This window comes from Myxine glutinosa, chromosome 13 (genome assembly GCF_964187855.1).
Source record: "Myxine glutinosa chromosome 13, kmMyxGlut1.1, whole genome shotgun sequence".
Classification (NCBI taxonomy): domain Eukaryota; kingdom Metazoa; phylum Chordata; class Myxini; order Myxiniformes; family Myxinidae; genus Myxine; species Myxine glutinosa.
In genome coordinates this window covers 6,712,439-6,740,022 of record NC_136273.1, presented here as the reverse complement: position 1 = coordinate 6,740,022, position 27,584 = coordinate 6,712,439, and the positions used below count along the sequence as shown (strand labels likewise).

General features: G+C 42.6%; 1 protein-coding gene across 2 annotated transcripts in view; it reads left to right on the top strand.

Moving 5' to 3' along the window:
* The window catches only part of CUL3 (cullin 3), an 85,605-nt gene that overhangs the window by 28,846 nt on the left and 29,175 nt on the right, over positions 1 to 27,584 (top strand). For both annotated transcript variants that reach the window (XM_068133670.2, XM_068133671.2), the window contains exons 5-9: positions 1,819 to 1,933; positions 15,674 to 15,902; positions 22,200 to 22,345; positions 26,881 to 27,057; positions 27,351 to 27,521. In XM_068133670.2, the coding sequence (XP_067989771.1) occupies positions 1,819 to 1,933; positions 15,674 to 15,902; positions 22,200 to 22,345; positions 26,881 to 27,057; positions 27,351 to 27,521 (838 nt within the window). The remainder of the gene's footprint in view (positions 1 to 1,818; positions 1,934 to 15,673; positions 15,903 to 22,199; positions 22,346 to 26,880; positions 27,058 to 27,350; positions 27,522 to 27,584) is intronic.

Below are 27,584 nucleotides of genomic sequence, written 5' to 3'. Positions count from 1 at the left end.
CATCAGCTTTAGGCCTTCCAAGCTTTGCTCTCTTGGAGATTTCTGTGTTCATCTGCTGAGCCATGGGTATCTGCTTCTTTGTGCGGAAATTGACGCTGCAAGTCTGATGGTCCACTGCATCAGGTCATGAACATGCAGAATTCACGCCTTGACAGTACCTGACCAATCATATGCTCGTTCACGACATGTTGCCAGGAGCGTTTCTTTGAATTCAATGGTCTTGACTTGAAGAACTTCCTGCTTCTTCCTCTTTCTTCCAAACTTTGCTGGTCTAGCACAAAAAAGGCAATCCGTCTGGAAAGAGAACCTCTCCTCAGATGACCTAAGTACTTGTCTGTCATTGCTTGTGCTTGGCGTTTTCACTCTTCTTGCTTGGTGTCCTTGGCTATCTGTTGTGGGTGACGGTATGTGCGGTGACAGTCTTTGTGTACCTTTTCTCCAGGCACAGTGTGAATGCTGTCTTTTCTTGCGTTGCTGGCCTGGTTGATGGCAGAACTTCCCTTTTCTCCAAGAGTTGATGCCGTTGACCCTCTCTCGTCTATCGATTTCTTGCAGATGGCACACACTTCAGATACCTCCATGGCTGAAAACAGAAACCACTATCTACACTGCGTAAACATCAAACACTTCATATTATCATAACTGGAAGATGCCCATTGCAAAAAAATATAACATGGAAAAATATTGCTCTTACTGCTACTGCACGCTTTCGTACTAGGAACTTAACACGACTTATTTTACAAATTTTTGTTTTACTTAAAACGAAATCTTTTCAGAAGATACACAAGAATATCCTTTTTGACTCCAATAAAGAATGAGCACGACCTCTAATCATCAAAATAAGATCAGAAGCAGATTCCCCACTGCTAAAAAAAAAAACTGCATAGATGCATTATGCATTATTCTTATCTTGTTGTCCCAAAATGACCTTGATGGTGACCTCGTCGAGTTTCTGTGACCTTATATCACCAAAATAAGATCAGAATTTGATTCCTCGACCCCAAAAACCCATAAAAAGTGGTATTACTCATGATTGTTTTGCTTTTGATTTTTTAAATAACAATTGTCACGAAGACGGATAGCGGCCATATTGGATTTTGCCGATTTGAGAACTTCCCCCCAGAGGATCTCTTAAGACTTTTTTGGGGTCAAAGAGGATATAATCAGGGACACAAAACAAAGCGAGTTTTTGTTGCAATTAGTGTGAGGTCTTAAATACAAAATGCCTTTACTATATCTTGCTACCCTCCCCAAGTCTAAATTTAACGATCACCTATGTTATCCGTTTTGCACTCTTCCCTCCAGCACTTCAAACGTGCTGCATCCTGGCACTTCATGGTCTCTCTCGTTTCTACATCTTTGGTTTTCTGCAGTCCTCGAGTCCATGTCTCCCTTTCACCCACAGTTCCCTTCCTTGTGCTGTGGTGCCGACATGCATTCTAGTCCTGTTTCTCCTTTGCTCCATTTTGTATGTTGACCCTTTGCTCTGTCATACTCTGCTTTTTCCCATGACCATCAAAACCTGCATTTGTAATAAAAAAGTGAACTATGTTTTAGGCTTTACAAATTATTTTTAAATCTGAGGGTTACTTTTTGGTCTACTCACAAGGTGTACATTATTTTGTACTCTTGGCTTGGGCTATACTAAAGTAGGGAAAAGGTTACTCTGAGGTTAACTACAAGTTAAGTAGCAATAAGCTGTTGTGTGAAAACAAGATTGTGAATTTACGGGTCATTCTAATTTGCATAATCTAAATAACTATCCTGTTTTGTTTTTTTGTTTTTATCCCTCATTTTCCCATACATTCTGCCCACCAGGGGATACATACGGAATGCATGCCAGATGTTAATGACACTTGGCATTGACAATCGTGTTGTTTACGAAGAAGACTTTGAAATCCCATTTTTGAATATGTCTGCAGAATTTTTTCAGGTGAGGACACAGGAAATTTACAGCAGGATTAACCATCCTCAAGGGCTGAACTGGAAGTATTTTATTGTGCATTCCTGCTCTTTAGGGTTGATGCTTTTTGGGCTTTTAATTGGAATTTGAAATTCGGCCGGTTGTCTAGACTCTAGAGGACCACTTAGGCTGGCTCAGCCGCCATAGGGTCCAGCGACAGTGTCCTGGTTAGGGTCATCATTTCATGTGCAGCCTGTGGCTGCGGGCTTGCATCATTGCTGGGAGCATCTGATACAGTGCACTTCAGCTGGTTCGGGCAGGATTTTGTAATTTGTTCAGTTTGCCAGCGAATATTCGCTTACTCTTCGCAAAGGACACCATAACATCGTCAACATCCAACAACTAATGCTGGTGGATGGGTTACCCGTTTGAGGTCCATCTGAGGGACAGCACACACACATTTATGAATCACCCAGCCTGTGAAACACCGTGGTAATTGTCTGTGGATGTAGGATGTAGACCTATGTAGATGATGTGGATGTAGACCTATGTAGGCCGTGGATGGACTGAAGGAAAGGATGAACAAGTGGAAGGAATGTATGGAGACAAAAGGTCTGAAGGTGAATATCGGAAAGACGAAGGTGATGGCAAGTGGTAAAGCATGTGGTGAGGTGGAAAGAACTGGGAAGTGGCCATGTGCTGCGTACAGGAAGGGTGTCGGAGTGAACTCCATTCAATGTACAATGTGTGCTGAGTGGGTTCATCAAAAATGTAGTGGTCTGAGAGGGTCATTAACCAGTGTGGCAGCTACATTCAAATGTAAGGTGTGCACAGAGGGAGCTGCAGATGGAGGGAATGTTGAGTTGGATATTGGAGACGGCGTGAAGCTGGAAGGTGTGAAAACATTTTGCTACCTCGGAGACATGCTGAATGGAGAAGGTGGATCAGACTCGGCAACGGTTGCTGGAGTGAGATGTGCATGGAAGAAGTTTCGGGAACTGAGTGGCATGCTGATGAGGAGGGGAGTGTCGTTGAAGCTGAAGGGAAAGGTGTATGCTGCATGTGTGAGAAGTGTTATGATTTATGGGAGCGAGACATGGGTCATGAATGTAGAGCAGCAACGAAGGCTGGAAAGGGTGGAAATGCGAATGGTTCGGTGGATGTGCGGAGTATCGTTGAGAGAGAGGAAGACAAATGATGAATTGCGAAAGATGATGGGAATAGAGCCTGTGATTGATGCTGTGAAGAGGAACAGGTTGAGATGGTTTGGTCATGTGTTGAGGAAGGATGAAAGTGACTGGTTGAGAAGAGTGATGGAAATGAATGTAGAAGGAAGTAGAGGACGGGGAAGACCGAGAAAGACTTGGCTAAAGATGGTGGAAGAAGAAATGCGGGCAAGGGGATTAACAAGGAGAGATGCAGAAAATAGGGCAAAATGGAGAAGATTGTCATGGGGACCGCAAGGCTTAGCCCCGCTCTGGCAGGGAAAATGGCCTTAAAATGCATGTTGTTGTAAAATGCATGTTGTTGTAAAATGCATGTTGTAGGCCGTGGAGAGTCCAACAAAAAGCAGCCAGAAAACACTTTGTTCCGAGGAAAAGGTGTGACTTGAACTTTTGGCTGCTGCTGGACAAAAACATGTTGGACTGTGGGGAAAAAGTTCTCCATGATATCTTGGCCCAGGAAAACACAGTGAGCAGTCAAATTTGGGCTCCTGTGTCTGAAAATAGACTTTTTTGCATTTACCCCATTTTCATGCCCCTATGCATAGCCCGTCAAATATGCATCTCCAAGCTTCAACTCCACAGGGGCCATCAGATACAGGATTATAGATCACAAATCAGAAGTAGTGACCATGCAAATGCTTTATTGCATAAATTACATATAAAAACTGAAGCAAGGTGAATCATTCAGAAAAATAGTGATATTCAAGCATTCTCTCACTTTTATGAGGCTGTAGCTGGCTCATATTGATACAGATGTGCAAAATGAGTCGTGACAACAGGTGTGCTGCTATCCTGCACTGAAGGAAATACCATGGTCATGAACTGACCAGTTTGGATGTCACAAAGAATGTATTTGGGTTCTTCAACAGTGCGAGTGATCAAATTGTTCGGAAAAGTACGAATTATTTCGACTTTGACAAGGCTTCATTTTCACATCCTTAACCTGAGAGATTTGCACACAGTGATGCAATCACCAGTTGACTTCACATGAATGGAATGCCAACATCATACTCGGACGAATTGAAGCTAGCAATTAGCAATTAGCTACTTCATCATTAAAGGACAGAGAAACATTATCATCATCTTTTGTACTGTGCACACAGGTGTAGAAATGGTACGGTGGTACTGCAAACTATACATAACGTCACACAAATCGAAGTGTTTTCAAAGTCATCTTCATTAAATGACTTGCAAAGGCAGGACAATCCGCTTAATTGTTTTCAGAAAATGACTTGTTAAGGCAGGACAATCCGCTTAATTGTTTTCAGAAAATGACTTATTAAGGCAGGACAATCAGCTTAATTGTTTTCAGAAAATGACTTGTTAAGGCAGGACAATCCGCTTAATTGTTTTCAGAAAATGACTTATTAAGGCAGGACAATCCGCTTAATTGTTTTCAGAAAATGACTTATTAAGCAGGACAATCCGCTTAATTGTTTTCAGAAAATGACTTATTAAGGCAGGACAATCAGATTAATTGTTTTCAGAAAATGACTTGTTAAGGCAGGACAATCCGCTTAATTGTTTTCAGAAATTGACTTATTAAGGCAGGACAATCCGCTTAATTGTTTTCAGAAAATGACTTATTAAGGCAGGACAATCAGATTAATTGTTTTCAGAAAATGACTTGTTAAGGCAGGCCAATCAGCTTAATTGTTTTCAGAAAATGACTGATTAAGGCAGGACAAGCCGCTTAATTGTTTTCAGAAAATGACTTGTTAAGGCAGGACAAGCCACTTAATTGTTTTCAGAAAATGACTTATTAAGGCAGGCCAATCAGCTTAATTGTTTTCAGAAAATGACTTGCAAAGGCAGGACAATCCGCTTAATTGTTTTCAGAAAATGACTTGCAAAGGCAGGACAATCAGCTTAATTGTTTTCAGAAAATGACTTATTAAGGCAGGATAATCAGCTTAATTGTTTTCAGAAAATGACTTATTAAGGCAGGATAATCAGCTTAATTGTTTTCAGAAAATGACAAGGCAGGACAATCAGCTTAATTGTTTTGTGAAAATGACTTATTAAGGCAGGATAATCAGCTTAATTGTTTTCAGAAAATGACTTATTAAGGCAGGACAATCCGCTTAATTGTTTTCAGAAAATGACTTATTAAGGCAGGACAATCAGCTTAATTGTTTTCAGAAAATGACTCATTGAGGCAGGACAATCAGCTTAATTGTTTTCAGAAAATGACAAGGCAGGACAATCAGCTTAATTGTTTTCAGAAAATGACTTATTAAGGCAGGACAATCAGCTTAATTGTTTTCAGAAAATGACTCATTGAGGCAGGATAATCAGCTTAATTGTTTTCAGAAAATGACAAGGCAGGACAATCAGCTTAATTGTTTTGTGAAAATGACTTATTAAGGCAGGATAATCAGCTTAATTGTTTTCAGAAAATGACTTATTAAGGCAGGACAATCAGCTTAATTGTTTTCAGAAATTGACTTAAGGCAGGACAATCAGCTTAATTGTTTTCAGAAATTGACTTATTAAGGCAGGACAATCAGCTTAATTGTTTTCAGAAATTGACTTATTAAGGCAGGACAATCAGCTTAATTGGTTTCAGAAATTGACTTATTAAGGCAGGACAATCAGCTTAATTGTTTTCAGAAATTGACTTATTAAGGCAGGACAATCAGCTTAATTGGTTTCAGAAAATGACTTATTAACGCAGGACAATCAACTTAATTGTTTTCAGAAATTGACTTATTAAGGCAGGACAATCAGCTTAATTGTTTTCAGAAATTGACTTATTAAGGCAGGACAATCAGCTTAATTGTTTTCAGAAATTGACTTATTAAGGCAGGACAATCAGCTTAATTGGTTTCAGAAAATGACTTATTAACGCAGGACAATCAACTTAATTGTTTTCAGAAATTGACTTATTAAGGCAGGACAATCAACTTTATTGTTTTCAGAAATTGACTTATTAAGGCAGGACAATCAGCTTAATTGTTTTCAGAAAATGACTTATTAAGGTAGGACAATCAGCTTAATTGTTTTCAGAAATTGACTTGTTAAGGCAGGACAATCAGCTTAATTGTTTTCAGAAAATGACTTAAGGCAGGACAATCAGCTTCTTTTTTTTTTTTTCTTTTTTCTTTTTTTTTCTATACTGAATCGAGGCTCGTGAAAGAGCTGACAACCGCGAGGGAAAGACAAAGACAGTACATGGGGACCGCGAGGGAAAGACAGTACATGGGGACCGCGAGGGAAAGACAAAAACAGCACATGGGGACCGCGAGGGAAAGACAAAGACAGCACATAGGGACCGCGAGGGAAAGACAAAGACAGTACATGGGGACCGCGAGGGAAAGACAAAAACAGCACATGGGGACCGCGAGGGAAAGACAAAGACAGTACATGGGGACCGCGAGGGAAAGACAGTACATGGGGACCGCGAGGGAAAGACAAAAACAGCACATGGGGACCGCGAGGGAAAGACAAAGACAGCACATAGGGACCGCGAGGGAAAGACAAAGACAGTACATGGGGACCGCGAGGGAAAGACAAAAACAGCACATGGGGACCGCGAGGGAAAGACAGTAAATGGGGACCGCGAGGGAAAGACAAAAACAGCACATGGGGACCGCGAGGGAAAGACAAAGACAGTACATGGGGACCGCGAGGGAAAGACAGTACATGGGGACCGCGAGGGAAAGACAGTACATGGGGACCGCGAGGGAAAGACAAAAACAGCACATGGGGACCGCGAGGGAAAGACAAAGACAGTACATGGGGACCGCGAGGGAAAGACAAAAACAGCACATGGGGACCGCGAGGGAAAGACAAAGACAGTACATGGGGACCGCGAGGGAAAGACAGTACATGGGGACCGCGAGGGAAAGACAAAAACAGCACATGGGGACCGCGAGGGAAAGACAAAGACAGCACATAAGGACCGCGAGGGAAAGACAAAGACAGTACATGGGGACCGCGAGGGAAAGACAAAGACAGTACATGGGGACCTCGAGGGAAAGACAGTACATGGGGACCGCGAGGGAAAGACAAAAACAGCACATGGGGACCGCGAGGGAAAGACAAAGACAGTACATGGGGACCGCGAGGGAAAGACAGTACATGGGGACCGCGAGGGAAAGACAGTACATGGGGACCGCGAGGGAAAGACAGTACATGGGGACCGCGAGGGAAAGACAAAAACAGCACATGGGGACCGCGAGGGAAAGACAAAGACAGTACATGGGGACCACGAGGGAAAGACAAAGACAGCACATGGGGACCGCGAGGGAAAGACAAAGACAGCACATAGGGACCGCGAGGGAAAGACAAAGACAGTACATGACAGACAGTACAAAAACAGCACATGGGGACCGCGAGGGAAAGACTTAATTGTTTAATTGTTTAATTGCTTAATTTAATCAGCTTAATTGTTTTCAGAAATTGACTTATTAAGGCACGACAATCAGCTTAATTGTTTTCAGAAATTGACTTATTAAGGCAGGACAATCAGCTTAATTGGTTTCAGAAAATGACTTATTAAGGCAGGACAATCTGCTTAATTGTTTTCAGAAATTGACTTATTAAGGCAGGACAATCAGCTTAATTGGTTTCAGAAAATGACTTATTAAGGCAGGACAATCAGCTTAATTGTTTTCAGAAAATGACTTATTAAGGCAGGACAATCTGCTTAATTGTTTTCAGAAATTGACTTATTAAGGCAGGACAATCAGCTTAATTGTTTTCAGAAATTGACTTATTAAGGCAGGACAATCAGCTTGAGTGTTTTCAGAAAATGACTTATTAAGGCAGGACAATCAGCTTAAGTGTTTTCAGAAAATGACTTAATGAGGCAGGACAATCAGCTTAATTGTTTTCAGAAAATGACTTATTAAGGCAGGACAATCAGCTTAATTGTTTTCAGAAAATGACTCATTGAGGCAGGATAATCAGCTTAATTGTTTTCAGAAAATGACAAGGCAGGACAATCAGCTTAATTGTTTTGTGAAAATGACTTATTAAGGCAGGATAATCAGCTTAATTGTTTTCAGAAAATGACTTATTAAGGCAGGACAATCAGCTTAATTGTTTTCAGAAATTGACTTAAGGCAGGACAATCAGCTTAATTGTTTTCAGAAATTGACTTATTAAGGCAGGACAATCAGCTTAATTGTTTTCAGAAATTGACTTATTAAGGCAGGACAATCAGCTTAATTGGTTTCAGAAATTGACTTATTAAGGCAGGACAATCAGCTTAATTGTTTTCAGAAATTGACTTATTAACGCAGGACAATCAACTTAATTGTTTTCAGAAATTGACTTATTAAGGCAGGACAATCAGCTTAATTGTTTTCAGAAATTGACTTATTAAGGCAGGACAATCAGCTTAATTGTTTTCAGAAATTGACTTATTAAGGCAGGACAATCAGCTTAATTGGTTTCAGAAAATGACTTATTAACGCAGGACAATCAACTTAATTGTTTTCAGAAATTGACTTATTAAGGCAGGACAATCAACTTAATTGTTTTCAGAAATTGACTTATTAAGGCAGGACAATCAGCTTAATTGTTTTCAGAAAATGACTTATTAAGGTAGGACAATCAGCTTAATTGTTTTCAGAAATTGACTTGTTAAGGCAGGACAATCAGCTTAATTGTTTTCAGAAAATGACTTAAGGCAGGACAATCAGCTTTTTTTTTTTTTTTTTTTTCTTTTTTTTTCTATACTGAATCGAGGCTCGTGAAAGAGCTGACAACCGCGAGGGAAAGACAAAGACAGTACATGGGGACCGCGAGGGAAAGACAGTACATGGGGACCGCGAGGGAAAGACAAAAACAGCACATGGGGACCGCGAGGGAAAGACAAAGACAGCACATAGGGACCGCGAGGGAAAGACAAAGACAGTACATGGGGACCGCGAGGGAAAGACAAAAACAGCACATGGGGACCGCGAGGGAAAGACAAAGACAGTACATGGGGACCGCGAGGGAAAGACAGTACATGGGGACCGCGAGGGAAAGACAAAAACAGCACATGGGGACCGCGAGGGAAAGACAAAGACAGCACATAGGGACCGCGAGGGAAAGACAAAGACAGTACATGGGGACCGCGAGGGAAAGACAAAAACAGCACATGGGGACCGCGAGGGAAAGACAGTACATGGGGACCGCGAGGGAAAGACAAAAACAGCACATGGGGACCGCGAGGGAAAGACAAAGACAGTACATGGGGACCGCGAGGGAAAGACAGTACATGGGGACCGCGAGGGAAAGACAGTACATGGGGACCGCGAGGGAAAGACAAAAACAGCACATGGGGACCGCGAGGGAAAGACAAAGACAGTACATGGGGACCGCGAGGGAAAGACAAAAACAGCACATGGGGACCGCGAGGGAAAGACAAAGACAGTACATGGGGACCGCGAGGGAAAGACAGTACATGGGGACCGCGAGGGAAAGACAAAAACAGCACATGGGGACCGCGAGGGAAAGACAAAGACAGCACATAAGGACCGCGAGGGAAAGACAAAGACAGTACATGGGGACCGCGAGGGAAAGACAAAGACAGTACATGGGGACCTCGAGGGAAAGACAGTACATGGGGACCGCGAGGGAAAGACAAAAACAGCACATGGGGACCGCGAGGGAAAGACAAAGACAGTACATGGGGACCGCGAGGGAAAGACAGTACATGGGGACCGCGAGGGAAAGACAGTACATGGGGACCGCGAGGGAAAGACAAAAACAGCACATGGGGACCGCGAGGGAAAGACAAAGACAGTACATGGGGACCACGAGGGAAAGACAAAGACAGCACATGGGGACCGCGAGGGAAAGACAAAGACAGCACATAGGGACCGCGAGGGAAAGACAAAGACAGTACATGACAGACAGTACAAAAACAGCACATGGGGACCGCGAGGGAAAGACTTAATTGTTTAATTGTTTAATTGCTTAATTTAATCAGCTTAATTGTTTTCAGAAATTGACTTATTAAGGCAGGACAATCAGCTTAATTGTTTTCAGAAATTGACTTATTAAGGCAGGACAATCAGCTTAATTGGTTTCAGAAAATGACTTATTAAGGCAGGACAATCAGCTTAATTGTTTTCAGAAATTGACTTATTAAGGCACGACAATCAGCTTAATTGTTTTCAGAAATTGACTTATTAAGGCAGGACAATCAGCTTAATTGGTTTCAGAAAATGACTTATTAAGGCAGGACAATCTGCTTAATTGTTTTCAGAAATTGACTTATTAAGGCAGGACAATCAGCTTAATTGGTTTCAGAAAATGACTTATTAAGGCAGGACAATCAGCTTAATTGTTTTCAGAAAATGACTTATTAAGGCAGGACAATCTGCTTAATTGTTTTCAGAAATTGACTTATTAAGGCAGGACAATCAGCTTAATTGTTTTCAGAAATTGACTTATTAAGGCAGGACAATCAGCTTGAGTGTTTTCAGAAAATGACTTATTAAGGCAGGACAATCAGCTTAAGTGTTTTCAGAAAATGACTTAATGAGGCAGGACAATCAGCTTAATTGTTTTCAGAAAATGACTTATTAAGGCAGGACAATCAGATTAATTGTTTTCAGAAAATGACTTATTAAGGCAGGACAATCAGATTAATTTTTTTTCAGAAAATGACTTATTAAGGCAGGACAATCAGATTAATTGTTTTCAGAAAATGACTTATTAAGGCAGGACAATCAGATTAATTTTTTTTCAGAAAATGACTTATTGAGGCAGGACAATCAGCTTAATTGTTTTCAGAAATTGACTTGTTAAGGCAGGACAATCAGCGTAATTGTTTTCAGAAAATGACTTATTAAGGCAGGACAATCAGCGTAATTGTTTTCAGAAAATGACTTATTAAGGCAGGACAATCAGATTAATTGTTTTCAGAAAATTATTTATTAAGGCAGGACAATCAGATTAATTGTTTTCAGAAAATGACTTATTAAGGCAGGACAATCAGCTTAATTGGTTTCAGAAATTGACTTATTAAGGCAGGACAATCAGCGTAATTGTTTTCAGAAAATGACTTATTAAGGCAGAACAATCAGCTTAATTGTTTTCAGAAATTGACTTATGAAGGCAGGACAATAAGCGTAATTGTTTTCAGAAAATGACTTATTAAGCAGGACAATAAGCGTAATTGTTTTCAGAAAATGACTTATTAAGCAGGACAATCAGCTTAATTGTTTTCAGAAAATGACTTATTAAGGCAGGGCAATCAGCTTAATTGTTTTCAGAAATTGACTTATTAAGGCAGGACAATCGGATTAATTGTTTTCAGAAATTGACTTATTAAGGCAGGACAATCAGATTAATTGTTTTCAGAAATTGACTTATTGAGGCAGGACAATCAGCTTAATTGTTTTCAGAAAATGACTTATTGAGGCAGGACAATCAGCTTCATTGTTTTCAGAAAATGACTTATTAAGGCAGGACAATCAGCTTAATTGTCTCCAGAAAATGACTAAGGCATGACCATTAGGTAGTTTGTCGTAAATAGGCCATCTGACTCATGAATGGACATACACACGTCGGTACGACGTTCAAATAGTAGCGCGCAACAGCTAATTAAGGTGGAGCATTGGTAGTAAATAGCTGCTGCAGGATTGAAATCGCATGGTATGAAATCAGCAGATTTAGGTAGTCGGTTGTAGACAGCAACCGCCCAGGGTAGTACTGCAGTTCTGACTTAGGAGCGTTAAAGCGGTGCCTGGAACCATCTTACACTCTATGTCAGGATTGCTGGTCTTACTTTCTGTCTCAAACTATATCTACCTGGCTAGCTTTAATCTCTCTTTCTTACAAACATACACCATACACTTTTGTGACTCATTTTCACTCCTCGCCTTTACATTCTCTCTCTTTTATTTCTCTTCATGCAGCTCTTTTATTTAAGGCCTGGCCTCAGTGAGGACTATATAGTCCATGACTGGAGCCTTCAACATTAAAAAAAAAAGGTTAGTCTTTCTCATCATCATTTTCAGCTTGTACATTCCGCCCTCAAATAACTCCTCAGTGGGTGTTTTAGAGCTATTCTTACAATTCTGGCACTTACAAATATCCGTGAAGGACAGAGTAGAGGGGCGACAAGGACATAGTCCCGTTTTGCATTTTGATATTTTACATGCGCATTTGACTACCTGCAACATCATTTCTGGGGCTGGATCTTGTGTCATCCACAGAACTGACTATTCATCACCTGTAACTCTCCAGCCGTGACCGACTGGAGAAGAAGCATTGATGACTGGGGAGAGGGCCCGTCTGTGTATGGCAACTTGATAGTCGGCCCACAAAATATGTTGGTCTAGGGCGTCTCTTGTAGGTGGCACACACTGTTCTCTTGGTGATGAGGCTAAGCAAAATACTCTGTATCCTGCATCATTCACGTCAGATGCAGAGTCATTATTTTAATGATTTTTTTTTAGACAAAGTCGGGCTCGTGTAAGAGCAACACAGACATAAACAGAAAACACACAAAACATCTAATAAAGGTAGCGGGAAACAATAGGAGGGGAGAGAGAGGGGAGCACATCTACAGTAGAGAACAGGGACAGTGGTAGATCTGTGGAAGGGAGAAGGCTGGGGGAGGGTGGGGTAGGAGGGATGACAGGGTACAACATGTACAACAAATGGATACTACTGGTAATTTCAGGAATGAAGTCGGAATTTAAAAAAGGTGGATTTGGGGTGGATGAATGGGAGTAGAAAAGATCAAGGTTTGTTTTGGATGGGTGGAGATAAAAGATGGTGGTGAACAGCTGTTTTGAAGATCGGGAGGGAGGAGTGGGATTGAAGAGATTGTGGGAGATTGTTCCCGAGGCAGGAGAAAAGAGGAAAGAAAGAGTGAAGGTGAGCAGAGAGTCTTGATTTTGGTAGTTTCACCAGAACAAGGTTGCTGGCAGATCTTGAATGTCCTGCAGCAATATTTTTTTGTGGTAAAGATTGGGTTAGTATAATAGAAGATTAAAAGATCAAAAAGATTGACTTGATTTATCGGGTGTGGGTGGAACAGTCATGACAGGCCAAGTCGTCACTTCCTGTGTCCAACTTTGTAATATTTGCTTTTATTTCCTTGTATAAAATAACTCGATTTATATAGCTGCAAGTGAAAAAATGCAGGAATCCTACGTATAGAATGAAAGTGAAACCTACATATACACAGTGCCGACTTTTTTTTATGGGTTAGCCTATTTTAGCTCACCTGGAACATAGTTCAGGTGAGCTTATGGGATGGCGCGTCGCCCATATATCCATCCGTAAACACTTGCAACTTCCCCGAAACTGCTGATGGGATTGTGACCAAACTTGGCTAAAATGATCTTTGGTGTGGTAGAACTCAAGTTTGTTCCTGGAATCCTCCCCTCTCCACCTGTTAGTAGATCATCGTAAAGTTCAAATGTCCCAATCGTACTTGAATTTCAATCTAGTTTGGCCACCATTTTGGATTACATGAAAACCTTTAACATTCTTCTTCTCAGACCGCTTTACCGATCAATGCGGAACTTTAAATTTGTAATCAACAACCAATGGGGAAACATTATCTGTAACCAATGATGTCATAAGTCACATGATATGGCAGCCATATTTGGATCATAAGAGACTTTTAAAAATCATCTTCTCTGAAACCATTTGACTCATCAATGTGAAACTTTACATATGTGATCGACTACCTCTGGGAACGTTTGATGAAAATAGGCTGATCTGAAACACAATATGGCCACCAGTGATCTCATACAGGTGGGAAATATCTCGAAAAATATGAATTATAGAAACCATGGAGTTGCACCTTATCAAATATGGTTAATTTTCACAATAGGAAGTGACATCATACTGGAAGTGGGCAATATCTCAAACTAAGGCTCAGAGACAGCAGTGAGGTGCACTACTGTGAACATCACGTCAATACTACCTGACATAAAATGTTTTCGATATCGAGCTCTTATTTTTACCCCCATCCATCCTTCACTCCACTTTTAGGCAACTAGCCAGGTGAGCTACAGGACCATTGGTCCTCTATTTACACCTATCTACAGCAGGTCCTAGTTTTCTGTTGGCCAAAATTGAGACCAAGCCAGTTGCTGTAAATAATGGATGGTAAGATTTAATTGGTGATGTAAAATAGTATTATTCAATAATTTTTTTTTACCAAGAAACACTTCTTACCCCCGGGAGGTGGGGCAAAGGTATTTTATGGACCCTGGGTACCTCGAGCAGGTATGCCAAATTTTAGGGAAATTGGCCAACCAGTTTTTTATTCTATAAGGTTCAGACACATTTCCAGAATGTCTTTTGTGAATAGGCCATTGTGTGCTAGTCGCCTGGTCAAATGTTAAAATCCTGCAACAGAGTAAGAAGCTGTCTCAGGTTGGGTTTTAGCCAGCAGCTTTCACAACTTATCATGAGTGCCTTGATACTCTGTGACTAGTATGGGAATGATGATGATCTTTTTAGGTCATCTCATCTAGATTCTCAGAGATGAGCATGATGCTGTCTATCCGCCCGGTCGTTTGTCCATTAACATGATAAAATGGGTCATGATGCTGTCTGTCCGTCCGGTCGTTTGTCCGTTAACTTTATGTTGTTTTTACAACTCCTCCCCCATCACCAGGATGATTGTTCTGAAACTTGACCCAGGAATACAATAAAGTAGCCGCACAATCGTTCAGGCTTCAATTTGTCGATTTTGGATCTTGGGGGCTCCCATGTGGGGTTGCCCCGCAAACTTCGGATCCGTATTCATCCCTTGTATACCAACAAATTGCTCTGAAATGATTGCAGCCCTTCTACTCGATGGCCTACACCATCGTTCAGGCTTCCATTTTTCGATTTCAGGTCATAGGCGCCCCCACGGGGGTGAAGAGGGGGTCATTGGGGAGGGGCGGGGGAGGGAAGAGGGTTACTCCGTGAAAGCCTGGATCCCTTCCCCCTTATTTACCAACCGATTGCTCTGAATACTGATAGTCCTACTCGATGGTTCATAGGATCACTTGGTCTTAGATTTTTCTATTTCGTATCGGGGGACTTCCCAGGGTGTCCTCCCAAATCAGCAGAGGTCTGAACCAAAACCTCAAGAGATGACCTTCAGCCCATCCGGTGCTATTTATTAATGTCTTTGGTGTTACTCATTCGGGGTTTGAAACACCGACCTCCCAGACTCGGAGCAGATGCTGTAACCATTACACCGCAGACTGGTCATGAGGAATAAAAAATATATACTGTATATTGTTGTGTGCTTTAAAATCATTATTAAGTACCTGTTCCTTCTGGGAACCCTGCAAGAATGCTAAGTTTGGTGGAGCTGTATTTTCTAGCCCAAGCTAGCAGTAGATGCGAAAAACGTAAATCGGTGCTGCACCCTCACGGGCACGGTGAAGGGGTGCAGGTCATGACCTGAATACACATTGATGTGCAATTGCAAACTTGTGATATTTGTTATTTATGCTATTGATGTGCTATTTATTTTATATTCCTTGACTGTTTCTGCATATTTATTCTGAAGATTGCCTGTGATTTGACACATTATTTGTATTCTTAATAACTATTGCACATTACAATTACACAGGTGGAGAGCCAGAAGTTCTTGGCAGAGAACAGTGCATCGGTGTACATCAAAAAGGTGGAAGCACGCATTACGGAGGAAACGGAGCGTGCCGTACACTACCTCGACAAGTCCACAGAGGAGCCAATCGTGCGTGTTGTAGAGGAGGAACTGATCTCAAAACACATGAAAACCATAGTGGAGATGGAGAACTCAGGCTTGGTGCACATGCTTAAGCATGGCAAGACAGAAGGTGTGTGTTGAGTCCAAAAGAAATGACTCCTGGTGATCCCTCGCTTAATTTTCCCTTGTGAATAACCGTTGACCCCATCCTGTCTACATTCATCACACATACTTTAGGTTGGCAATTTAAATGACAGATATTGGTCATCAAAGTTTATAGATATGTGCGATATTTGTTAGCTTGGAGGATGTTGGTTATTACCAGAGTAAGAAGCCAGTCTAACATGCTTAGTGAACCCACCAACCACTCACCTTTTCACCATGAAGTGTTTACTGTTGTGTCTTTGCAAAGTTAGAGTTGAAACTGAGATTAAACTGAGCCAGTTGAAACTGGCATGGTCTTCAAGCAGCCATCAATCATCTGGACTGGTCTCCCATCTCTACTGCCTTTGATGTCAACTCATCCTGGGAATTCTTCCAAAGTAAATTGCTCTCTCTCTCATGCACAGATTTATCCCATCTCGTCTTCAGTTGTCATACCCTTCCTCCCATCCATGGTACACAGAATTTTGTGGTGAGGCAGTTGCCCTGAAACAACTTGCCTTCACCTCCTGGAAGGCAAATCCAACGGAAGGAAATCAATCTCATTTCCTTTCACAAAGACTGGAACAAGTGTGTGTCCACCCTCAGGAGAGTCAGGAAACAATATCTCTCCACTCTCAAGACCAAACTCTCAAACCTGTCTCCCTCTTCCAAACCATGGTGGCGTCTGGTCAAATCCGTTTCTGGTGTTTGTTCCCCTTCCATTCCCTCCCTTGCCTCAAACGCCTACACAGCTGAATCCACACGTGAAAAAGCTGAATGCCTCAACTCTGTGTTTGCCTCAAAATCTTGTGTCCCAAACCCGTGCCTCTGTACCGACCGTACCCAGTCGTACCCAGCTGCTCCTGGACTGTGTCCTTCTCTCCTGACAAGGTGGAGAGGTTTCTGTCAATCCTCGACTCTGATTCTGCAACTGGACCAGACGGCATCAGCCCACTGGTCCTAAAATCCTGCTCTGCCGCTCTTTCACACCCTCTCTTTTGCGCAAGGTCATCTGCCATCAGCTTGGAAATCAGCAAACATTACTGCTTTACACAAAAAAGGTGCAAAAACAGATCCTTGCAACTACAGACCAATCGACCTTCTCCCAATTATCAGCAAAGTCATGGAATCCCTCATTGCTTCAGATATCAAATCTTTCCTCTTCTCCAATGGCTTGATCTCTGATCATCAATTTGGTTTCAGACCAGGTCACTCCACTCTGGACATGCTGCTTCTGCTGTCTCAACAATGGATGGAGGTCCTCAATGCCAAACAGGAAATTAGAGATGTCTCCCTTGACATATCACATTCCTTCGATACTGTCTGCACCCCGCTCTGCTCACCAAACTCTCCTCCTATGGTATCCATGGAAATCTCCCCGCATGGCTTGTGGACTTCCTCTCTGGTCGTAGTCAACGTGTAGCCCTGAATGGGTTTCTCACATCTCCCCTTCCTATTCAGGCTGGAGTTCCCCAAGGCAGTGTTCTGGGCCCTGTGCTTTTTTTATTTTTATCAATGATCTCTCTTTCTCTCTTGAAAATCCTCTCTATCTCTTTGCTGATGACTCCACTCTCTGCCGCTCCATTCCTCATCCCTCAGATCGGCAGTCTGCACCCTCCTTACTCTCTGCAGACGTGGACAAAATCACAGACTGGTCAAACAAGTGGAACATGTCTTTCAATCCTGACAAATCTCACACTCTTACTATGTCTCTCCGAAAAGACCGACTGGACAACCCTCCCATCTACTTTCTCAACAATCCTCTCCTAAAAGTTCTGTCACTCAAGCTTTTGGGTCTCACTATCTGCCATGATCTTTCCTGGGAAAACCACATTCCCAAGCTAGCCTCCAAAGCCAGTCGCCGACTGGGCATCCTCTGTCGTGCGAAGTCCTTCCTTGGCACACCTGAGCTCCTCACCACATACAAGGCTTTCATCCGCAGCTCAATAGAATACTGTTCTCCCCTCTGGGCTGGTGCTCCTGCCTAACACCTAGCTTGCCTTCACGCTGTTGAAACCAAAGCTTTCAGAATCATTGGAATCTCCCGTGATGAAGCTAACTCAGAGGGCCTTTCATTCATTCACCGCAGGCAGGTTGGTGGTCTTTCTGTCTTCTACCGGCTCCTATCTGGCCTAGCTCCCCCAGCTCTATCTGTGCTCTGTCCCTCAAATATTCCTGCAGGTCGCACAAGATCTGCCAGTAACCCTCTTCTGGTGAAATTGCCAAAATCAAGACTCTGCTCATCTTCATTCCTCTTTACTCCTGCCTCTGGAACAAACTCCCTCACTCTCTTCAATCCCACTCCTCCCTCCAGGTCTTTAAAACAACTGTTCACCACCATCTCTTGTCTTCCCCCAAGCCCTCTCCTTCTCACAGATCTTCCGTTGTCCCTGTGCTCTGCTGTTGTACTTGTGTGCTTCCCTCTCTCTCCCCATCTTCTCTCCTGCTCCCTTTATTGTATGTTTTGTGTGTCCAGTTTTTTTTTTTTTTTGTGATGTTAGCTCTTACACGAGCCTCGATCTTGTATATGAAAAAAAAATAAACCCTGCTTGTTATTCCCTTCTGAGTACATAGCTAGCTCAGGGTGCACATATCCTCACTTAAAATCCCAGATACTGTTGATTTTTTTTCTGCTGTCTGTAAATTATAATAAGTGATTTTAAAAAACATTATAAACAACAAAGAGCAATCAGAGATTACCGACCCTTGCCAGGATGTGTTCTCAGTGGTTTTTAAGGCTTTTGTGTCAAAAACAAATATGGCGGCCGAACCAGGTGACTGATGACGTCTTTTTTCTTTCTTTTTTTTCTCCACCAATTTATCCCTAGATGACGCTCAAGAAATTTCATCTTGATTGGATATTGTTTTGTACTTGTCTAATTATGACGTCATAATGGAAGCACCTATGACATCATCATTAACATATGTTATTCCACATGGAGAGCTCTTTACAATGAGCCATGTCTCAATTTTTTCTGTGCAGCGCTTTCAGATATGGAGGTGCAAATTTGTTGGTTTTTCCAAGATGGCGGCCAAACCACGTGACCATTTTCTTTTTCTCCACCAATTTATCCCTAGATGACACAATAAATTTCATCTTGATCGGATGAAGTTTTGTACTTGTCGAATTATGACGTCATATTGGAGGCACCTATGACATCATCATTAACATATTCTATTCCCCATGGAGAGTTCTTTACAATGAGCCATGTCTCAATTTTTTCTATGCAACGTTGTTGGAGATATAGAGGTGCAAAGTTTTTCAGTTTTTCCAAGAGGGCGGCCATACCACGTGACGTATGATGTCATTATAATTTATATAATCTACAGGTGGAGTTGCACCTATGTTGAAAATTTCCTGTCAATCGGACCAACGGTTGCAGAGAAAATCATATTTATTTTGTGCGGACAAACAAACAGACACAGACAAACAAACAAACGGACTTAAATGCAATACCCTCTCCTCAGGCGAGAGTAACTAGAACGGCATACCATGCGAGACATAACTCCGCCAGGCTGAACAATGTTTTGTATCCCACTGATAGGCCAGATCTGGAGTCGGACCTGAACCAAAATCTAATCGGCTAGTTCTTGTCACCTAACCAACTTGTCCACCAAGTTTAGTCATAATCCGTTCACAATTTTTTTAAATATCGTGTTTTCACCCGATGTTTCGCTTTTCACCCTATCTCTCAATGCTGAAGAATCACTTTAAAATTAAATAAATCTCGTATCCGAATCCATATTCAGATCTTCACCAAAGTCGAATCGATTCGTCCTTGTCACACACCCAACCGGTCCACCAAGTTTCGTCTAAGTCCATCCACAACTTTTTGACATATCCTGCTATGTATCGGTTTTAGCCCCATCTCCCAATGGTGAAGAATCACTTAAAACATTCTACTAGCCGTATCTGAATCCGGATCTTCCCCAAAATCGAATCATTTTGTCCTTGTCACATACGCTACCTCTCTGCCAAATTTCATCCAAATCCATCCACAACCTTTTGAGATATCTTGTTCACAGACAGACAAACAGACAGGGGTGAAAACATAACCTCCATCCACCTTTGGTGGTGGGGAAAAAAACAAAAAACAGTAAAATGATGTCGGGATGGTATGCAAAATAGTATGTAAACAAGGTAGAGATGGTCAAAAGAAATGATCATGTGAAACCACCCCAACATCTTTCTTTGAATTATAGTTGTTCCTTGCAAATGATTTTCTTTGAATTATGGTTGTTCCCTGCAAGTGTGTGTGTCCCAGTCTCTCTGTATCCTTTTTTTTTTTTTTTACGTTGAAGGCTCCAGTCATGGACTGTATAGTCCTCATTGAGGCCAAGCCTGAAATAAAAGGGCTGCATTGATAGAAAAGTGGAGAAAGGGAGAATAGTCCAAGAGTTTTTGAGGAATTAAAAAAAAATCAGCTTTTTGAAAAGGTGAAGGTCGTAACCCTAACAACCCTTACGTACATGAAAAGGGAAAGAGTTCCATAGTTTGGCAATGTTGGGGAAGAAACAAACCATAACGAACCACCCCTGAGTTGCCAATGGCCACACACTAATCATGTGATGTCGCGGCTTGTCGAGTATTCCGTGGTCTCGGTAATGGCGGAGGTACACAAGCAGCAAGTTCTTGGGAGTAGAACCCGAAGTAATATCTGTAGAAAAGAGAAAGAGAGCCAACTTTGTGGCGTAATTCGAGTTGGTCGAGTTTTGAGATCGGATTGGGAGAGTTGAAAAGTCTGATTACTTTGGATTCAATTCTGTGCAGTCAGTATGTGGAGCTAGAACCTCCCCAGATGTGAGCAGTACTCCATACAAGGATGAATCAATAATTTATGTAGTTGAAGCAACTGTTGAGTGGTGGTGAACAGCTGTTTTAAAGACCTGGAGGGAATAGTGGGATTGAATAGAGTGAGGGAGTTTGTTCCAGAGGTGGGAGAAAAGAGGAATGAAAGAGTGAAGGTGACTAGAGAGTCTTGATTTTGGCAGTTTAACCATAAGAGGGTTGCAGGCAGATCTTGTGCGACCTGTCGGAATATTTGGGGGACAGAGCACAGACAGAGCTGGGGGAGCAAGGCCGGAGAGGAGTCGGTAGAAGACAGAGTTATCCGAACAGGACTCATAGTTTCTTTGAGGCAGACTTGGCTATTTGTGTAATGTGTGGATTCCAGGATAAATTTGATGTTACGGTAATACCTAGTAGGTTTATTGTATCACATGATGTAATTGTGGAGTTTGCAAAGGAGATTGGAGAGGTGAGAGTTTTAGAGAGAGAGATGGGAAGAAATTGAGTTTTAGAAACATTGAATTGAACCTGATTACATTTGCCCCACTGGGAAATCTTGTCCAAATCCAAATTTGAAGAGGTGACTGTGATGAAATGAGATGTAGATAAAGTGTGGGAATATGGGGCAGAGTGGGAAAACGTGGAGGAATGTAATGCCGAGTTATCAGCATAAGAGTGCATTTGGTTATTTGTAGAATAAAGAAGGTCATTGATTGAAAAGAGGGAAGAGTGTTGGAGACAGTACAGAACCCTGAGGGACACAACTGTTGATAGGGAAGGAGGAAGATGTTGAACAATCAACAATATTACAGAGATAGAGCGGTCGGAGAGAAAGCTCGACATGAGAGAGCAGACTGAAGGAGGAAAGTCGAAAGAGGGAAGCTTGGATTCAGACCCCAATGCCAAACTCTGTCAAAGGCTTTTGAGATATCAAGGCCAACAACAAAGGTGTGATTTCCCTCGGGCAATTGTCACCGCAGCCCCGCCCCCACCATGGCTGATTGGTCCCGCCTACCTCTTGTTTCCAATCATATTGTTCTGCGTAGTTAAGTAATTTTGCTTACTTTGTGGAATCCTTTCCACTTATGAAAAAGTTCTAGTAGTCATGGATTTTCAGACTATAAAATGTAGTGGATTTGTGTTTAAACCAAGTACTTAGGTTAAACTAGTTTTGAGTTCGGCTGTCTGAAAAGAAGAATAAGAGGAATTACAAACAGGTTATTTTGTGTTGTTCAGTTTTGTAGCTCAACAATGCTGCCCAGAAGTTCAATGGGTGTTACTGGATGTGAAATCCTCCATAAACAACTGATAGATACTTCATAGGTTTGTATCTTGTTGGATTATTTTTGAGGATTTGTGTTGTATTAATTAAACCTGGAATTTCAGTGTCATCCCTACATAGGAAGTCTGTCGACTTCCTGATTCATGTGAAAATATGCTGATATGTCACTTGTACCCTGAACAAATTACCTGTCCTGTGTACCTCCACCACAGACTTGGCATGCATGTACAAGCTGTTTGGACGCGTGCCAAATGGTCTGAAGGCGATGTGCGAGTGCATGAGCGGTTACCTGCGGGAGCAGGGAAAAGCTCTTGTAACAGAGGAGGGGGAAGGAAAGAACCCAGTCGATTATATACAGGTACATGTTTTTTCCAATAAGTCTATTATCTTGATTCAACATGCATACACACATACATACATGCAATACATACATGCATGCAATACATACATACATGCAATGCATACATGCATGCAATACATACATGCAATACATACATGCAATACAAACTTCACCAACTCGGTCTCCGCCACTCACGTTCGTACCGCAGGACTTGCACACGGTACACGTGTACCCTCACACTCAAGCACGCACACACCCATCTAAATTTGACATCGTGACCTCTTTAGCTGCAGCATCTACGCGCGCATTTCCCTCACAAAATATTATCCCTCGCACTTGGTGCACGCGGCCCTTATCCTAGCTGCTAACAATTCCTGGACGGGTTCCCCATTTTTAATGGGGGTTACGACAGATGTTAAGAATTCTCCTCAAGGATCCTCACGAATCAAAGGGGACACATCTTCATGCCAGTCTCCATTTTTCTACCCACAGTGATGTCGGGTGTATGCCGTACCTGGTTGCCAGATGTGGAGAGGCCTCCTCTGTGTAGCACGTTTCTTTGCTTGTGACCACTCACCCATTCCTGTATTTCAGGAACATCATGCATCAGTTACATAAATATCTCACTCAAAATTTTGGACACAGATCTTAAATTTTCCATTGATATGCCATAGGTTCAGCAGTTACTTGCACGCGTACCCCTAATGACAATTATGACCTCTTTGGTCCCATGGCCTGGCAGCCAGTCCAAAATTCCAAAACCTACCTTACGTTTAATTTGAGTGCCCGATCCGACTGAATTCCCTGTTATAACTACCTGTCGTGCTGATGGCAGCATCTTTTGCACTTCTTTTGTCGCAACACTTCATGCAAGTTCTCAATGCATTCGCGCTTAAACGTTCCCTCCAGCGGGAACACTGATTTGCTCTTTTTGCTTTTACGCGTCCACGCGTTCCATATTTCCAGACCTTAATTTCCCTGCTGCGTTATTCGCAACCCGTGAGCCTACGGAGGGGCATCTCTCGTCTTTGCCCCTGCTACTGACGGGTGCACGCAAGAGTCCTCAAAGCAGAGTGCACCGAGCGTGAGTGTACAGACTATCTCTTAAGCCTGTCCCTTAAAGAGACACTCGCAATGCATCCGAATGTAACACTCCTGCGGGACCTCCACATGTTCGAGTGTGCAGGCTATCTTCCAAGCATGGGACTTTGAAACACTCCGCAACACGTCTCGAGTGGCCAGGCTGTTTGTCAAGCCTCTTTCAAACACTCGCAAGTGCTCGGATCCAAGCCACTTGATTCTAACCCCTATCTTTAACAAATTCTCCCGACAGTCCGTCTCCCTGTTGCTTTTTCCAGCTCCGATACATGCCGGTGTTTCAGGTCGAGGCAAAGCCATTCACTCGACGGCGGCAAGACACCTTCGACCGAGAAAGGTCTCACTTTTTACGTGGCGCCTGATGATCTTGCCATCTCCCAGCAGTGAACTCCCCTCTCCTTTCTCCGGACGTATCCCATCCTCGTCGCCAATTTGTCGAGGCTCCAATAACCCCCCCTAATACATACATGCAATACATACATATACATACATGCAATACATACATGTACATACATGCAATACATACATATACATGCATGCATACATACATGCACATACATATATGCAATACATACATACAGTCGTGGCCAAAAATATTGGCATCCTTGCACTTTTTTCAAATAATGCACCATTTATTACAGGAAATTGTTGAAATTAAAATATCTTTTGGTATCCACATATGTATTTCTTTGCAGTGGAACAAAACAAAAAAAATCTGAAAAGCGTATTCCACAAAAATCCACTATTCCACTTATTTCAATAGAAATCCTAAAAAGGCCCAGACAATATTATTGGCACCTTTTAGAGGTTGTTAGAAATAATAAGATTTCAAGCAGGTGATTCTCCTTTACTTTGGAATTGAACTCGCCTGTGGTGAGTGGCAGATGCCTGCAATATAAAAATCACTCATCCAACCAGTTTGAATAGGGAAAAGGAGTCATTCTGCTGTTTTGTGTCACTGTGTACTGCAATGAGCATGGAGAAAAGAAAGAAAACCAAAGAATTGTCTGAGGAGGTCAAACACAAGATTGTAGCCAAGCATAGACTATCTCAAGGCTACAAGTCCATCTCCAGAGACCTTGATGTTCCTGTGTCCACCGTACGCAATGTTATCAGGAAGTTTAAGGCCCATGGCACTGGAGCCAACCTCAATGGACGTGGCCACAAGAGAAAACTTGATTGAAGATTGCAGTGAAGGATTGTTTGAATGGTGGAGAAAGCACCTCGATCAACTGCCAAACAGATTCAAGCTGACCTTCAGACACAAGGTACGACAGTTTCAACTCACACCATCCGTCGTCAACTCTATGAAAGGGGGTTCTATGGTAGGAGACCCAGAAGGAACCCACTGCTGAGAGAGAGACATAAGAACCCTACTAGTCATCAGACCCAAAACACCCTGAAGACCCAAAAGACCCCAAAGACCCAAAACACCATGAAGACCCAAACCACCCTGAAGACCCAAAACACCCCCAAAGACCCAAAATACCCTTAAAGGCCCAGAGGATCTAAAAGACCCTGAAGACCCAAATGGTGCTGAAGACCTAGAAGACCCAAAACACCCTGAAGACCCAAAACACCTCGAAGACCTAAAATGCCCCGAGGACCCAAAACGCCCCGAGGACCCAAAACGCCCCGAGGACCCAAAACGCCCCAAAGACCCAAAAAGACCCTGAAGACCCAAAACACCCTAAAGACCCAAAACACCCTGAAGAGACCCTTAAAGACCATTTAGACCCAAAATACCCTGAAGAACCAAAATACCCCAAAGACTCTTAAAGACCCAGAGGAAACAAAAGACCCTGAAGACACCGAAGACCCAAAATACCCAGAGGATCCAAAAGGCCCTGAAGACCCAAAAGGCCCTGAAGACCCAAAAGGCCCTGAAGACCCAAAAGGCCCTGAAGACCCAAAAGGCCCTGAAGACCCAAAAGGCCCTGAAGACCCAAATGGCCCTGAAGACCCAAATGGCCCTGAAGACTCAAATGGCCCTGAAGACCCAAAACACCATGAAGACACAAAAGACACCGAAATGGTCAAAGATGCCTATACCTCTGAAACGACGTGTGGTGAGGCGTGCAGAACGTGCCGAGTCACACTAGTACCTACAATACAGTATTGAAAAACTGGGTATAAAGTGCAAATATCATGCAACAGGATCACATCTCATGTGTAAAAATGAAATTCTCCATAGTACAGCCATCCGTTTACACAGTGCACCGTAATTGGTTGTCATGCAAGCGGTCAGGAAGTGCTACTTTGCTACCTCGGAGACATGCTGAATGGAGAAGGTGGATCAGACTCGGCAACGGTTGCCGAGAGTGAGATGTGCATGGAAGAAGTTTCGGGAACTGAGTGGCGTGCTGATGAGGAGGGGAGTGTCGTTGAAGCTGAAGGGAAAGGTGTATGCTGCATGTGTGAGAAGTGTTATGATTTATGGGAGCGAGACATGGGTCATGAATGTAGAGCAGCAAAAAAAAACAAACAAAAAAACCCCACCTTTAGAGGCCATTTTTCCCCGCAAGCGGGGGTTGGCCTTTTTCGGGGACCGTGGTTGTTGTTGTTTTTTTTGGTCCCCTTTTTGAAGCAATGTTTTATGGCCGGATGCCCTTCCTGCCGCCAACCTCCAGCAAAGAAGGCTGGAAAGGGTGGAAATGCGAATGGTTCGGTGGATGTGCGGAGTGTCGTTGAGAGAGAGGAAGACAAATGATGAATTGCGAAAGATGATGGGAATAGAGCCTGTGATGGATTCTGTGAAGATGAACAGGTTGAGATGGTTTGGTCATGTGTTGAGGAAGGATGAAAGTGACTGGTTGAGAAGAGTGATGGAAATGAATGTAGAAGGAAGTAGAGGACGGGGAAGACCGAGAAAGACTTGGCTAAAGATGGTGGAAGAAGAAATGCGGGCAAGGGGGTTAACAAGGAGAGATGCAGAAAATAGGGCAAAATGGAGAAGATTGTCATGGGGACCGCAAGGCTAACCCCCACTCTTTCAGGGAAAATGGCCTTAAAATGCATGTTGTTGTTGTTTGTTGATCCTGATGTGAAAACATTCGCCACAAAGCAGCATCACCTGATTACATCACAATGCAATTGATGTGTAATTCTTCAGCATTTATCTCTGTCAGAAGTTTGCACCTCATCTGTGTCTCATGATATTACATAAATATATCGCATCAATGACGATCGTGTGTTTGGGGTTTTTTGGTATTGAGACTGTCGGTCTGAAAACGTTTGCTACATTCTGTTTAGTTTTGTGTTTTGTGTTTGGTGTTATGCAAATATGTTGTCATATCATCATTAAGCTGTAACTGCTTCGGAACGCTTTAACTCAGTCGGCCATAAAATGGGCCAGGTGCATCATACACAACCTCTTCGAAAATCTCTCGTGTGTATTGTATTGCCACAAGTGCACCATTTTCTCTAATTCTCCCACCCATTCTCCTTCCACTCAGGGTTTGCTTGACCTCAAGGATCGGTTCGACCATTTCCTGCAGCATTCCTTTGCCAATGATCGTCTATTTAAGCAGACTATCTCGAGTGACTTTGAACATTTCCTGAACCTGAATGCGCGGTCCCCCGAGTATCTCTCCCTTTTCATTGATGATAAGCTCAAGAAAGGTGTGAAGGGGGTGAGTAAAGCTTGAAAAGCAGCCAGCAGAAATGGCGTGTGAGTTGGGAAATGGTTTACTCTTGCTGTATGGTTCTGATGTCATCTTGTCACTTCCCATTGAATATACATATGTGTATGCTGGCTGCTTCATCGCATAGGCCACAACATTCCCTGTTGGTGCAATGCTGTTTTTCTCTCGGAGAGAAAATCTCTTTTGATCCTACATAAATGCCAACTTGTAACGGAAAACGTTTGCTTTTAGTATTTGTGATTATATAGTGTGATGATGATGTGGTACATGATGTGTTGCAGCTTTCAGAACAGGAAGTGGAGGCCATCTTGGATAAGGCAATGATTTTGTTCCGTTTTTTGCAAGAGAAGGACGTGTTTGAGCGGTACTACAAACAGCACTTAGCACGCCGGCTGCTTACCAACAAGAGTGTCTCTGATGACTCAGAGAAAAACATGATCTCCAAGCTTAAAGTATGGCTGCTGAACTACTTGTCCACCTCTGCACGCACACCACCCTTTCATAATCCTCGTCAC